Source organism: Mus caroli, unplaced genomic scaffold, assembly GCF_978045245.1.
Source record: "Mus caroli unplaced genomic scaffold, Mus_caroli_1 scaffold_18, whole genome shotgun sequence".
Lineage (NCBI taxonomy): Eukaryota > Metazoa > Chordata > Mammalia > Rodentia > Muridae > Mus > Mus caroli.
In genome coordinates, this window is record NW_028227273.1 from 85,405,532 (window position 1) to 85,421,656 (window position 16,125).

Sequence of the window (16,125 nt, forward strand, 5' to 3'; positions counted from 1 at the left end):
CCTCTCCTTTGGCTGAGGGAGACGCTTATACTCCTAACTGGCTTGCACTCTTAACTATGCTTGCTGATAGAGATCGTCCTGAGACCTAACAGAAGTGTTAATGTAGAGTTGGTTGTGGTGTGGGCCAGACTCTGTAATGAGACCACGGAACATGCATGTGAGCTTGGCTAACATCTGTATAAGGCTTTCCTTCTATTTGAATGGTTTGGCTTGACGACTGCATGGATGCCTCCAGGAGGGTGTCCAGGACAGGAGTGCCTAGGAATCCAAAGCACATGGTTGCTGTTGACCCACAGAAGTACCAGAAACGTTGGCAAGAAGAAGTAGGAAGCGCCGCAGCCAGACAGCAACTGACAGCCCTGCTCAGCAGGTCTGAGGTGGTTTTAACTTTTTGTGGGAGAGAATTGATTTTCTTTCTCTGGATAAACCCTGTGCGTCATCTGGAGGCTTTGCTCATATCTTATTAAGAGAAAACAAACTTACAATTGAACATGATAAGGGACTCATTAATGTTCCAGATTTGATTTGTTAAACCAGCTGTAACCTGATCTTCAAACTTGCTTTGCTAAATTAATGAAGTCTTGGGAGTTATACAGTCTAACATCTTGCATAGTTATTTCAAGGCTGCTATATGTGTCATTTCTGAGTTTATATTGACACCATTAAACACCTACCATTTCTGGGCAAAGGCCACACAGCGATGTGGTCTCCGTCTATACAAACCAAGTAGCATTCACACTGTCACTGTACCAGACCGGATGTGTCAGGGTTAGGCTGTGCATCGCATGATTTTATCTTGGGTGGCATTTAAGGTTTATTATTACAACTAAACAGCAAAACTTCTTATGGCCAATAAGACAACACTGGTGAGGCCCCATGGCAGAGCGCTTGCCTAGTACCAGTGTTGGAAAAGAAGGACTAAGGCTGTATGACACTTGTAAAGTCAGAACATCCAGGTCCATGAGAAGATTTGTACCCGAGATTCGGGAACCTGTGTGAAGCTAGGGACCATGAAAACATCTTTGTTATATGTTAAGGTCAACAGTGCTTAGTCTTGCATAAGCATTGATTGTGGCCCTAGTTCATCTCATCAGTTTGTTATTTCACAAGTGGAATCCATGCTTACTCATTCTACAACACTGTAAACCTCCTGCGGGGATCGCTGCAGGTGTCAAACAGGCAAGCAAACTGAGTGAAACGATGAGAACTCAGATCGGCTTGATCAACCTGAGATGTTGGGGAGTCTAATGCCAGAGTTCACTGTTGGCATAATTAAAACACAGAGCCATTGGTGGAAAAGCTTCCAGGCAAGAGTCAGTTCAATTCCAAGTACACAAGAAAGTTTAAGGTGTGACTATGTAAAAAGTCCTTTGCAAACTATATGTGACCACAAGGGTGGGTTCTATAGCTAAAAGGCCTAGAATTTAATGTAGTCTCTGATCAAGATAGCATAGAGGTCAGCAGGGTGTAGAGTACACATGACATTCCCTGCTAAATAACATTCTAGGGAGGGAAGAGTCTGGGATAATCAGTCTGGAAAATTAATAAAGGTCTGCCTCTATAGCAAAAGACAGGTAGCGTCTGCCTCCACATTTATCAAAAAGGTCACCAGGTCACTAACAAAATCCATTCCCTTCATTGAGAAGAGGCCCCTGTGTGTTTAACATTCCTGGTTTCCCTAGTGGTCTGTGGATGCAAGAATATTTGTACCCCCAATATCCACATGTCTTATAGCACTTGTTCCAATACAACATATGTGTGCACTTTTCTTCCTCTCTCTCTAATGGATGCTGATAAGAAAGTCACTATTGACAAGAGACAAGAGTCATGGGTCTTCCATATCACCCACTGACTTTCCCCTGAGTGCTCTGCCAGTCACTTCTAAGTGCCTATCAGATCCCTGGGGCCTCTTCCTTCTCTGTGTCTTTGTCTGACCCTGGCAGATGGCAGCTCTCAAGGACCCCGCCTTGTTCAAGCAGCAGCACAGAGCAGGCAGAAACTGGAGTCTGGGGAGCATTCTCATCTACACGGATTTTTCCCACAGGGACCCCACCCCCACTCTCCAACACCTGTCCAGTCCAAGCTCCAGCCAAGCAGTCCATTGCAGAGCTATGATAACTCAGCCTCGTTCTCATTGTCCTCCAGCCCGAGGGGGGTAGCTGCTCCCATGGAGGCTAAACCAAGGGTGACTTCAGTGTTCCTGTGTCTCCCATATCTACACCATTCAAACTATTCCTTAGCACAGTATTCCCTCAGCTGAGCTGCCAGCAGGGTCCCTGTGTCCTTAGCAGGAGTCTGAGCCACAGGAACAACAACCCAATACAGATTAGGAACAAACCTTACAATTGTTCCACCCTTCCCTATGAAAAATGGGTGTTCCGACTATTTTACTGAAAGAAACGTGGCTTTCCTTTTTTGGATTTGACTAAAAAGGACTTGGAGACTGAGATGGAAATTAGCTTTTGAAAAGACTGATGGTATTTTATGTGAAAACATGATTGATAAACAGTGTCTATAAAAATTTTAACCTTAGGATGCTCAATGAAAACCATTAGGTGCTAAAAGACAAACTCCGCACGTACTTTCTTCAGGTTTGAACAGGCTGGGGAGGATGCCTTTACAGCCATTTCCTGGTCATTTTTACAGTAAGTTGGGACCCATCAAATGGTACTTCGGTCGATAAATTCGCTGCAGATCCTCTACATTTTGACAAGGCTGGGCCTGTTCCTTTACATTCCTGTGTCTGTGGTTTCCTGTTGTTCATGAAGGGCAGTGCTCAAGAGAAGGGATTCTATAACTGGAGAGGAAGCAGATGAGGTGCCCACCAGAGACCCAGTGCACACTTGAGCTGCAGAAGCCCGAACTTTTCCTCGTGAGTGGATCCAACCCTGTGGATGTGACCTGGTTAGAGGATCGGGTATCTCCATCTGGAATAGGAAGTCAGGAGAAGCCCAGACCAGTGAGAATGGAGGTCAAAACCCCCAGCTGGAAAGGGGCAGTGTGCTAATGTATACATAAGGCCTAGAGGATTACAATTTTCTAGGATTTGCAATCTTTTTATTTAATGGTACCAAGGGAAAAGCAGTGACCTTGCATTTACAGAGTCACAATAGAAATCCAAGAACTCTTTTTAAAGTCTTATTTTTCTTAGGCTTAATCTTTTTTTTTTCTTTTTTAATAGTTTGGCTATCATTTGAAATATCTGGAGGATATCATACTAAGTGAGGTAACCCAAACACCAAAGAACACACATGATATGTACTCACTGATAAGTGGATATTAGCTCAGAAGCTCAGAATACCCAAGATACAATTTGCAAAACACATGAAACTCATGAAGAAGGAAGACCAAAGTGTGGATACTTCCATCCTTCTTAGAAGGGGGAACAAAATACCCATTGAAGGAGTTACAGAGACAAAGTTCAGAGGAGAGACTGAAGGAAAGACCATTCAGAGACCGCCCCACCTGGGGATCTATCCCATAAACAATCATCAAACCAGACACTTTTGTGGATGCCTACAAGAGCTTACTAACAGAAGCCTGATATAGCTGTCTCCTGGGAGGCTCCTCCAGTGCCTGACAAATACAGAGGTGGATGCTCTCAGCCAGCCATTGTACAGAGCACAGGGTCCCCAATGAAGGAGGTAGAGAAAGGACCCAAGGAACTGAAGGGGTTTGCAGCCCCATAGGAAGAACAACAATATTGACTAACCAGTACCCCCCCCCAAGCTCCCTGGGACTAAACCACCAACCAAAGAAAACACATGGTGGGACTCATGGCTCTAGGTGCATATGTACCTGAGGATGGCCTAGTCAGTCATCAATGGAAGGAGAGGCCCTTGGTCCTGTGAAGGTTCTATGCCCCAGTATAGGGGATTTCCAGGACCAGCAAGCTGGAATAGGTGGGTTAGGGAGCAGAGGGATGGGGAAGGGGATAGGAGATTTTCGGAGGGGAAACTAGGAAAGGGGATAACATTTGAAATGTAAATAAAGAAAATATCTAATAAAAATGAAAACAAAGAAAATATCCAATATTAATTCCCTTATTCAATAAAATTTTCACTGCAATATCCCTGTTGAGAGAGAGAGAGAGAGAGAGAGAGAGAGAGAGAGAAAGCCAGTCAAAACTAAGCACCAATCATCATAGATTTTAACTTCTCGGTAGTACAGCATCCCAGAAGTGTGTACAAGAATCTCAAAGGAAAGCCATTAGGTAGAAGAATTCATGTAGTTTATTAGGATTCCCCACCCCACCCCGTGCCACTTATTTGTGAGGTTGCAGTTCTAGCCCACAGTTCTAACATCATTGATATTTTGCCTTATTGGTTTGTATGCTTGTTTGATTTTAAATGTAGACCGGACAGCTTTGGTCCACTGGTTGCAAAGAAGTGGAAACAACTAGATCTCTTTGCTAATTAGCCTATAAAGAAGGACATTTGCACTGCTGGAAAACAGTTGCTGGCCTCTTACTTCTGTTCATCTCAAGAGGGAGGAGAGGGAGCCATTAACTGCCCTTTGTCTTGGACCATCTTTGCAGGAAAAAGTTAATGACCTTGGAAGATGAAGCCAGTGTCTCCCCCCAGAGCAAAAAGGAGATTTGCTAATTATCGTGTATAATAAAGACAGTGTTCCCCTTCTGGAGAAAAAGAAGGCTTGCTCACCGTTCCTTATAAAGATGGAGTTAGTTCCCTGAGCTCAGAGTCCTCAGCTGCCTGCCACCACTCACAAAATGTTGTTCATCTGAGTCCACCCACCTCTCCCTGCCAGGGCACAAAGCCCTATCCGTGAATCCTTTGTCTTCTGCCAGCATCCATGATGCAGTGACAGATGAAGTGGACAGCTTGCAAGCTGGGCAAAAGCTTGGGTCCTTCCTAGTTCTTGCCAATTACTATAGCACTGTAGAAAAACCGCCATTTACACAGCCTGGTAGAGAAAGTGCTACAATTACATTTAATATGCAGAGTTGGAATGTCATGTGTTAGTTCTGTCAGATCATTGGAGTTAACAATGTCTTAATCTCTAAATATAAACCACTGTCCATACAATCTACCCCCAATAAGAAGGTATCTGGCTTTTATATGTCTGAGTTTCACATAGTGTTAGAACAATTTGTGATTTGTTATCTAAGTGTCTACCAGTTGCTTTTTGCAAGCTAAAAAAATATATAGATACTTTCTACCTATGTACCTGTATATGAAAAACATCCTCAATGTTCCTGCCAGCTCAGCACTTTTGAGGGAACTGCTTCATGTTACAGATGAGGATACTTTTTCCCCTCATGCCTGCAAAGGCAGTGGAAGGCAAACCAGTCCATTTCAAAGGGTCAGCTGCGTCCTCCAAACCTTTTGTTTAAGTGGTCAGTTATTGTTTTAAATGCTTTTCTAACTGACACTGAAGGATTTGTAGCATTTCCAATGGTTGGATGTAAAGAATCTGTGGTGGTTTGAATAGGAATGGTCCTCACAGGCTCATATATTGACATGTGTGGTCATGAGTGAGTGGCACTACTTGACAAGGATTAGCGGCTGTGGCCTTGTTGGAGGAGGTGTGGCTTTGTTGGAGGAAGTGTGCCATTAGGGGTGAGCTTTGGACCAAAGTCTCTCTTCCTGCTGCTGTGGATCCACATGTACTACTCTCAACTTCTACAGCACCACGCCTCCCTCCATACCACCATGCTCCCCACCCTGATGACAATGACCTCTTAAACTATAACCAAGCCCTAATTAAATGCTTCCCTTCACAAGAGTTGCCATGGTCATGGTATCTCTTCATAACAATAGAACACTGATTAAAACAATATCCATTGTTCAATAAAACAAAGCAACTGTCCATGTGATTTGTGTGATGAAGAAGCAAGGACCTGGATTCATACACTGATCTTTGAAGGAACCCTGAACTTGAACCCAGGTCCCAGAGTATAACTTGCACACCCATCTAGTCCATGAGAATGCTTAACACCAAATGGACTGAAGATTTCTGATGTAAGGGTTGGCTGCTACACTCTCATCCTAGGTCAGATAAATATTAGTTAACTAACACCTTAACCCCAACCTCAAACTGGGAACTGGAGGTGAATAACTTCTCCAAGCAATTTTCTGACAGCTCAGAGTTAGAGATACCCAGGTGTTATACCCAGTGGTGACCCATCAGGTTTCAAATGGGAGAAAACAAACTCAAGTGCTGTCATCAAATACATAAGGTCTCCATTTAATAATTACTGTGGTAGTTTTTCATTTTATGAATATATCCAATGCCTCCCCTATGTTGGGCATTATTATGATGCAAAATTAACAAAGAGACTTCTCAAATTTCCCAGAGGGACAAAATCATGACCCAGGTAAAAATCAAAATTGCCACAAATCTTGTAAATAAAGCTCATTAGGAAGAGTTACGTCTGCCATGTCATCTAGGCTCACAGGTCATCTACAGATGCAGTGACAAGTTGAGAAGTATGAGAAAGACCACTTTGGCGTGCAAAGTGGAAATGCTTCATATTTCATGTCTCGAGCCTCCCACAGAAGTCGATTGACATCCCGCTAAGTGTTATGAGGGAAGATGCCACCCACATTCCTAATCTACACAAGTATTACTTGGGAGCAATTGTAGGATGCAGGGCAGCTCCTGTCATTCAGTAATACATGCCTTAGATGATTCACCACTGCAGAAGACCTGGGGTTCCATGGAAGACCAGAGACAAGGAACAGAATGACCACTGACCCAACACTCATTTGTACAAATGCAAAGAAGGAACCCGAGGGGGAAACATGAGAATTAGGAAAGAAGGAGATGGGTGAAAAGAAAGAGAATATATCCTGGAATAAATGGCTGTCAGTGGACATAGCTGAAAGAGGAAATACATCAGCAAAGGATGCTTAATTGAACACTCAGCTACCCAGTATTAGGACTGGGCACTTTGGCGTAAGGCTGTACTATTAGTTAAACTGGGAAGTGGCATCCTGCCATCCTATCCAGGACTACCTACCTAATATCCGTGCTGTGTACTCCCATGTTACCTTGCTTATTGCTGCCACAAACTATCTGACAAAAACAACCTAGGAGAGGATTTGTCCTGGTGCATAGTCCGAGGGTAGTCCATCACAACCAGGAAGTTGCAGGTCACAGGAGCAGCCTGAGGCAATTGTCATACTGCATCCACATGGTCAAGAAACAAAGAGTGATGGATCCTGATACTCAGCTTGCTTTCTATTTTTTACTCAGTCTGGGAGCTCAGCTCAGGTGATAGTGGCAGCCATAGTTAGGATGAGTAGCCTAGGTGGTGTCAGGCTGGCAATCAGTGTTAACCATCTCGATATTTGAGAATCTGTGTCCCCTAGCTCTCCAGATCCCTTCCTCCACACACATGCTCCCACTGTAGGGCTACTTACAAGGTGACCTAGGGAAGGCCTAGGGTCATCTGGGATGCTCAGGATATTGCTGACCAATTGTGCACCAGAGTTACTCCCAACTCATGCCTAATGACAGATTTCTTCTCTTACCCCAAATGATTGTTTACTGCAACAACAACAACAACAACAACAACAAAAAGGTTGGAAAGGGATAGATTACCAGGCATGATCCATATGTGTAAATTCTTTCCCCCACTCTTCCAGGAATTTTTCTTTAAATGTGGAGCACACCCAACCTCAGACAAGGACACGTCAGTAGCTTTGAACCTGATCACCAGCAACAGGCGCAGCATCCCTTGCATAGCGTGCACAGATGTCAGGTAAGGCTCTCCGGGCACACCCGCTGGTGTCCTGCTTTTCAGCCTCATTCCTCTGACAGACCTTCCTCGGAGGCCTTGCCTTGATGCACATCTATTTCAGTGGTACACCATATCTGGGTAAATATTATGGTGGTGAAATTATTTACAGTTTACAGCACCAGTTACTCGGATCAGTGATATGAGCACTAAACTTTGTCACATAAAATATCTAAAAATAGTGTACTCTTAGTTCATCCAGAAATGTAGACTCAGTCATATCAGTGAACTCTAAAATAAGATTAAAATATGACATTAACATTAGCAATGGAATAACAATTTATGAACACCACTTATCCTTGCTGGGCTGTTTTATTTTTAAAATATCTCTTCCATACATTTGAGTTCTTCCACCTTATTTGTCTGCTTTCTTACTGTGGTTCCTCATGCAGTCATACATCCAAAATGAAACCACACAGTGGGCCCAGTGACTTCAAACCCCAGAGAATAGAGGGGCAGAAGGAAGATGGGAGACAGGGCTGGAGGGAAGTGAGGGTAGTGAATTCTGGTTTAGGAATCAAGGTCAAGGCCGATGAAACTGAATCTCCTGGATCTGCAGAATAAGCAGCCGTGGGGGAATTCCTCCTCATTGCTGATGCAGAGAAGAAAGAAGGCAGCCTCTGTGTGTGTCCTCAGAGGGTAGCTCAGAAGCCCAGATTGCCAAGGTGGCGACTCAGTCTTCATACTAGAAAGAATGCTTTAATCAAATGCCAAAATGGGTTACTGAATAAAATCCGCAGACCTCTTATTCCATGCTTTTAGGCAGAAACATTTCAGGGTTGCTGTTCCTTAGCCGTGGGGACTGAATGAGATGGCCCTTTGAGTTTACTTTATGATTTCGTAGTTGGTGTTAATGCTTGATGCTTGGCATTCCCATCTTTCACTAGCTTTGGAATTTTAGCATTGACTAAAAGAAGCCTAACTATTTTCAGAAGGAAGTAATGTTTGTAAACCTGTCTCCACGACCACATTTTCCCTGCTTCTCATGTTTAGGCACTGCTCTGACAGGAAATGTCACAACAGTGTCCACAAACTGCTGTGTTTTACTTAGGCAAGGTGAATGACCATACATGGAAAAAATATCCTTTCAAAGGGCAAAACGATGCTTCTAGCATTTCAGGAAGGAGGCAGACAGTTGTACTAAGAGGGCTCACAACAAATAATTAAAATCACCTTTTTGGTTTTTCAAAGAAAAAACAAAACCTACAAAACATATTTCTGTAGATTGGGTACAGCCTACCAACTAGATGGCGTTGAGTGAGGAAGCCCGGAGGGATGACTCGGTGGTGAAGAGCACTTGCTGTTCTTCCAGAGGACCTGAGTTCAGTTCCCAGGTCCTGTGTGGGAACTCTTCTAGCCTCTGAGGCTACTCATCCCCCAACACAAGTGACACATACACACATTCACACATGCCCCATGCATACATAATACATAAATTGTTTAGAAGACCATGAGAGAGGTTCATGTGAGTACTTTCCTCGAATCCCTTTACACCTAACTACAGACAGCCGTCTTTAGAACAAAAAGCCACCTCCAAGATACTTGGGGAGGTAAGTGTTGGAAAAATCATGTTGTTATAATGAAGTTTTTCCTATTACCACATCACATGGCTTAGTGGATATAAGCGACCATTCAATCCAGTTCCAATGTGCATAGCCAGCTGCTTGATAGAAGGAAGTCTCCTCTGTAACCAGGATACCTTGAATAAATGGTGGAGAAAAGGCTTTTTATAGACTTGTGCACATAGACACTCCAAGCTCATAGGAAGGCACTCCAATGTCTCACACCATACCTAGGTTATTATTGTACCCTTACCCCCTTAATAAGATTTTATGTAGGGGAAGTGAAGTGGCCCACCAGGTAAAGGCACTTGTTTACAGGCCTAATAAGGTGATGCCAATCCCCAGAACCTCAGTAGGAAAAGAAAGAACCAGCTTTAACAGTTGTCCTCTGATTTCCACATTCATTCAGGCTGTGGAGTGCATGGCCATGTCTGTGCACAATGGTAAACACCACACACACTAAATGAATCTTAATTTAAAAAGTGGCATTGAAACACGTGACAATGATTTTGTCTGACTAGGCACCCGACCATGGCCCAAAGGTGAAGAAGCCATACTCCTCACATGTGACATCACTGACTACATGATTTGCACCTAAGCAATGTCATAGGATGGGAATAGGTAAAGGTGACAGACAGTTTTAACATCTTCCTTCATGCTTGCAAGTTGATTTTCTTAAACTACACTGTTTCAAATGTGACTCAAACCAATCTTACTTGCACATTTGCATATTTTTTGTTGCAAGAGAACAATGCAAAACTCTCTCAACACAGAACCTTTCCCACACACCAGCCAGAACTCCAGTTCGTCTTTGTGGTATGAGACTTTCTGTCTTGTAAGTTTGTGTTTGACCCTATCCTTTATTCTGACTATAAACTGTAACTGATTCCTGTGGACTTCACTTAAAATTCTCACATCTTCTGGGAGGTAAAAACAAAAGTTATAATTAAATAAAGATTTAAACAGGTTTTGTTTTATATTTATATTTCAAGGATTTTTATTATATTTGTAGGTTAGTTACATATCATCAATCCAGTTAGACATTTAGCAGTTTAGAAAAAAAAAATCCCAATTCCCTAGTATCGCTCCTATGACTATCAAGCTAACTCATCTGTACCTCTTTCCAGTTTGCCCAGCCTTGCTGCATTCCCAATGCTAATAACACAATGAAAGGCAGCCATGTTTACATGGCCAAAATTCAACCTACCAGAAACATGCTATAAAAGCCAGTTCCCTGCAGAAGATTAAATCACTGCCTTGAGACTTGTACCATTAGGACTTGCAGGTTTGGTGTCTTCATCACTTAATATAAAGAGTTTCACAATTTTCTTGCTTTCTAATCCATCTTAAAATCCACTCACTTGCTGAGGCAAAGCTACCATGGATGGCATACTGAAAAGATTGGCTCGGGCCTGGAGATTAGCAGAGATTTATCCCAGAGTCCGTTTGTGCTTGTTCCTGTGACAGGGATTTAGCAGCCAATTGGCAGCATGCTGGTAGCATTCTTTCCCTCAAACGGGGGCCTTGGTGGTGGCCCCTTTGGATGTATTTGTTATGTCTGACGTCAGCTTCCCCTGTCAGTTCATGGTTCCATTTTGGCTAAACAATACTTTGTAATACTTTGTGAGCAGAAATGAAATTCTTCACCCATCTTATATTTGAGACACTACAAGGAAGCTGGAAGGAAGGTGACCTTTCTTCAACATTTTATGGTCAAGTCGTATCTGATGTATTACCCAGTATACCGGGTCAAATCCCCTCACATGAGACTACTGTGTTGTTTCATGTGACTTAGCAAAGGACTCTTGTTTCTGCAACAAAAACCTGGTAAGAAAGTTTGCATCCCACAGTCTTGGAGCTGTAATCAGGGAACTATGAGGTTCTCCTCTGAGTCTCCAGTAGTGTCCCCATTGCCATGTAAAGAAGGACACCAGAGGCCAAGCCACCTTCAGGAAGGTGTGGGAACTGTCATGCTCATGTTACCTGAATGGAAGAGAAAAGCAATGACATGACTGATTGAGTGGACAGAGAATACCACACTGGGATCCCAACAATGAGGGCTGTGTTGTAAAGCAGAGGGGAGAAAGGAGGAAATCCCAAAGCCTCAGGCAGCTTAATGCAAGCTCTTTCACCCTGAGTTCCACACCTCGGGGGAGTAGACCCTATTACTTCTCTTTTGTTTGTTAATTAAAGATGTGTTCTTCTCAGTGTGAGCGAGCGTGTGCATCCATGTGTAGTTATGTGCACCTGTGTGCAGGTACCCTCAGATGTCAGAAGAGGTCAATATAGATCTCTTGGAGCAGGAGTTCCCCATAGGTGTGACCTGGAAAGTGGACTCTGGTCTCTGCAAGAGCATCAGATGCTCAGCCCAAAATGAGCAACTCTCCAGTCCCAAACTCTAGTGAGCATCTCTCCAGTCTCAAATCCTAGTACTTCTATGATTCTTTCTTGGCCCAGGGTGGCACCCTCACTCTAACACACTCTTGTTAGCAACTTCTGCATCCTATTCTTCTCATAGCATGCCCTCAGACACTCTCAGGCACCTGACCCCTCCCGAGATGGACATGTGGCACTTAATGACAGTGGGCTTCTCAGTTTCAGTCCTTGAAAGTAATGTGGGCTTCCATCGTAATAGAAGAGAGTTTGAGGATAGGGTCTTTAAACTTTTACCTCTAATCATGACAGAAAGTTGTCCGGCTAGCCATCTTAGCAGCTGAGGGCTGTGTGGTTTGTATTGATTTTGTTCTGATCTTCCCTTGTTCTTAGTAGAGGTCTAGGTCTAAGCTATACAGTGAAAGACAAGTCTCCCGAAAGGCTAGAAGGTGGGTCCACACACAGAAGGAGGGAAAATAGTCAAGTTGGAATCAGAGGCAGGGAAAAGCCAGGCATAGCTTTGGGTGCTCTTGCCTTTAGGATCCAGTCAGAACTGGAGAGAGCAGAGCTGCCTTTTGTGTGTTAGCTCCATGACTCTGAAGACTGCTCAAGGGCAAGGTTCAAGCTTGTCTGTGTACAGACATGACTTATCCTCTCTACAATGTCCAGCACTGGCCTTTGCCCCAGAAAGACTTAACTTCTGCTGACTTAAAGTAAATGTTTCACATGGCACAGCAAACAGCACATCCCTTTTATATAGCATGTATGTGTACCGATGTATGTGTATCTATATGTGTATCTATGTATGTGTGTCTATGGATGTGTATCTATGTATGTGTACCATTGTATGTGTATCTCTGTATGCACTGGTCCTCTGCACTTGTATTTATCTGTGAATGGGGGTCAGAGGGCAATCTTCCTCAGGCTCCAATCACCATTAAAAAATAAAACAACAACAAAAATCAAGATGTTTTGGCTAGTCTGAGGCTTGCCAAGTAGGCTGGGATAGCTGGCCAGGAACACTTTCGCTGCCCCCTCCCTCGGGAACCTGTATTCTCCAGTGCCAGGATTGCAAGCTTGAAAAGTTCTTTTAAAATTATTGTTCACTTTTATTTTGTGTATGGCTGTTTTCCTTCATGTATGTCTGTGTTCTACATGTGTGCCTGGTGCCCATGGAGGCTAGAAGAGAATGTCAGATGTCTTGAAACTAGTTATTGATGGTTGCAAACCACCCTGCAGGCGCTGGAAATGTAACCAGGGTGCTCTAGAAGAGCAAGAAGGGCTCTCAGCTACTAAACTATCTCTCTAGCTGTGGGTTGCAAGCCATCCATGTGTGTTCTGGGGCTTTGAACTGAGGTCCTCATGTTTGCAAGGCCAATGTTTTACCCACTGAGCTGTGTCAGTAGCTCTTAATGCTCTCCCTACTGTACATAATGGGATTTTTCAAGATGCCAATTATATAAAGCAATAAAAAAGGAGGGGTCAACGAGGAGTCTTTAGAAGCTGGTAGGGCTAAAAGGAAATCCAGTTCTGAAATCTGAGCCATAGGAGACAGATTACTAAGCCATATTGTTTGGGGTCAGTTCCTTATGAAAATACAGGAGAAATATTTTATCTACATTGATACTTTGAAATGTGAACCATGTCAGTTTTAATGCCAGCCAGTGACCTTCCATTCTCCTGCTGTGGATCCTGTAGGTCTCGGATGGGAGCTGTAGCATCCTCGGGGCTTCCTGGGGATGTCACAGGTGCCTGTGCATGAAATTCGCAGGCCTTACCTTTTCATTTAACTGTCACTGCGGGCGCACGGCGGCCCCGCTGGCAAAAGGAGGGCAACTCTGAAAATCCTCCTGGACCGGTTCTGTATCCATTAAGGTCAGCCTTGCATGTTGTAACCGTCTGGATTTTAAGCAGTTCATTTTCCATTGATGGGTGTTAAGGAAGAGGCAGCTACATTCTGGAAGCATCCAAGGGACCGTTGCTTAGACTTTGCTAGCAGTGATGGTTTACTTTTCCTGTCTATTTTCAACAGAATAAAATGCCCACGCAAATTTAAATAGCTGGGTTTTTTTCACTTGAAAAAATGTTCTATGGTTTGTATGGTTTGTGCATTTATTTAACTGAAATTTATCCTGTTAATTAACAATCAGTTATGAGCATGGTTGAAGGGAAGAAATATTATCCATTGGAAATGATGTTGGTACTGCTTCATACCTTCCAACAGAAATTCTAACCTGTGGGGGAATGGTTAGTGATTAACAGGGCTCTGATCTTACATGACTAGCAATCGCATGACATTTAGCATTAAGTGTTTGCAGGCTTGTTCTCAGCAGCCTCCACAGTTTTGCAGAGCTTCTTGCAGCAAAATAAGAAACAGTTGCAAAACCCTGGAGGCAATGCCATTTTTTGGAGCTGTGATGGTCACCTGTTGATTCTGTTCCGTGTCAATCTGGCAGATTCTTACGTGGAAGAAAGCATGGCTGGGGTCCTGAATCTCACAGGTGCTAGCAGTGAATTTTCCAGGGCTTTTGTTTGTTTTTGGTTTTGGTTTTGGTTTTGTTGCTGTTTGGGGGGTCATTTTGTTTTGTTTTTATAACACCAAGGTCCATTCTACTGTGTATCTATGTATGCACTGGTCCCCAGCACATGTATTTACCTGTGCATGAACTGAACTCACAAATTTGTTGTATGTGATCAGCATACCACACCAATTTGCCTATTCCCTATGTTCTTACAGCCAGCCAGCTTAAGTAGTGCTATCCAACATAGTCTCTGCTTCTGCCAAAGCAACCCCCTCACTCATGACTATGAATAAGGCCAGACCCAAACTCCAAAGCCAAGATGTCACCCCCCCCCCAGTGACAACAGATTCCTCCTCTCAAACCTTATCTGAAATGTACTCTGTAATATTTTCAGACTCCATAGGACTTTTCATATCTGCTCCGCCCATGTCCATATGTATGACAGGGTATCTGCCATCATAGATGTAAGCTCCACAAGGCGTCTTCTGTTGCTGCTAGTGTCTGTGGATATGTTGTATCCACACAAATCTTACCGCGTGCAAGAGATGAATATTACACGTATTTTAAACGGGAGGGAGAAATAAGGTACAAAGAAGTATTTCTTCCTGAAGGTCAGATCTATTTTATATGATGGCTGAGGGAGGATCAATATTAGACTCTGCAATAATTCTGACACCAAAATCCATGTCCTTGACCATCATAGTATATGGCCTCAGAAATATATTCATTGCCTCGAGAACAAGGCACCGTGGCTTGCTAGAAAGGGAAGGAACTAGAAGATGGAGCTGTATTAAAGCTTCAGGTATAAGCTTAAATGTTGACCAAGTGGCTGTAGAATGGCTGTTTTAATTTCTGTACTGTCAGTAAGTCAGCCACAATTCAGAGAAAGAAGAGCAGTCCCTCCCAGGCTTTCTATGAACATGGTCCCTGCCCTTCAAGAGTTAACGCGTGTGCTTTTGCTGCACAAGAGAAGGCTGCTTCTCAGAGACTCTTTACATGTGGAGGAATTTGTTGGCTTCCATCAGACAGGATGGTGGGGGCCTTCCAAGAAGCCATGACAGCAATGACAGATGGTTAGTCAGGCTTTCTTACTGTGACTAATACCTGAAGGAGCTTAAAAGGAGAAAGATTTAGTTTGGTTTCCAAGATTTGAGCCCATCTTGCTTCAGAGAACAGTTCATATCATGGATCCAGGAGACAGAGCAGAAAATGTGCTTTTAACAGACTTCTCTCTTCCTCTTCTGTTCCATGGGTAGCTGAGCTATGTGACTGTGCTACCCACATTCAGGGAAGGTCTCCTTTAGCTCATCCTCTCTGAAAATACCCTGAGGTGTGCTTGATTAATCACTCACACTTCAATCAAGTTAACCACATTAATCATCACATGGTGCCCACCATTAAAGTCACACCCACAGGCAGTCCCATGGAGGTGGACATCAGGGACCCTGAAGTGGATTGAGAAGGCCACACATCAACTTGGGAGCTTGCTTTATTCGGCACAGGCCAGCCAACCATGCTGACTGCTGCAGAGCCTCTGCCTCTAGGCTAAGTCCGACCCAAAGGTCACATGGACATACTCAAGAGAAGTATCCAGGATGAAAGCCACAGAGAAGAGGGCAGACTAAATAGCAAGTGGGTAGTGGCCCATAGCTGGTTAACATGTATTCTGTTCAATGATATTTTCATCTTCTGTAAATTTCCACTTGCAGAGGGATTTTTCTTTAGATTTCCAGGGGGTCTTATAACATGTCAGCTAGCTATGAGGAGCTCCGAGTGTGTAAAGGGTTTACTTACACTGTCAGCATTTTCCCTTTATGTCTTCAATATTTGTTCTGTATGAAGTTGAATTTTTCCAAGCACTTTTCTTTTCTTTTGTAAAAGGTTTCACTGCTTTTTTATAAAAATT

General features: G+C 43.4%; 1 protein-coding gene across 5 annotated transcripts in view; it reads left to right on the forward strand.

The window, feature by feature from the left end:
• Positions 1-16,125, forward strand: part of Prkn (parkin RBR E3 ubiquitin protein ligase) — a 1,247,011-nt gene that overhangs the window by 679,763 nt on the left and 551,123 nt on the right. For all 5 annotated transcript variants that reach the window (XM_029471043.2, XM_021186390.3, XM_021186389.3 and 2 more), the window contains one exon: positions 7,611-7,726. In XM_029471043.2, coding sequence (XP_029326903.1) covers positions 7,611-7,726 — 116 coding nt within the window. The remainder of the gene's footprint in view (positions 1-7,610; positions 7,727-16,125) is intronic.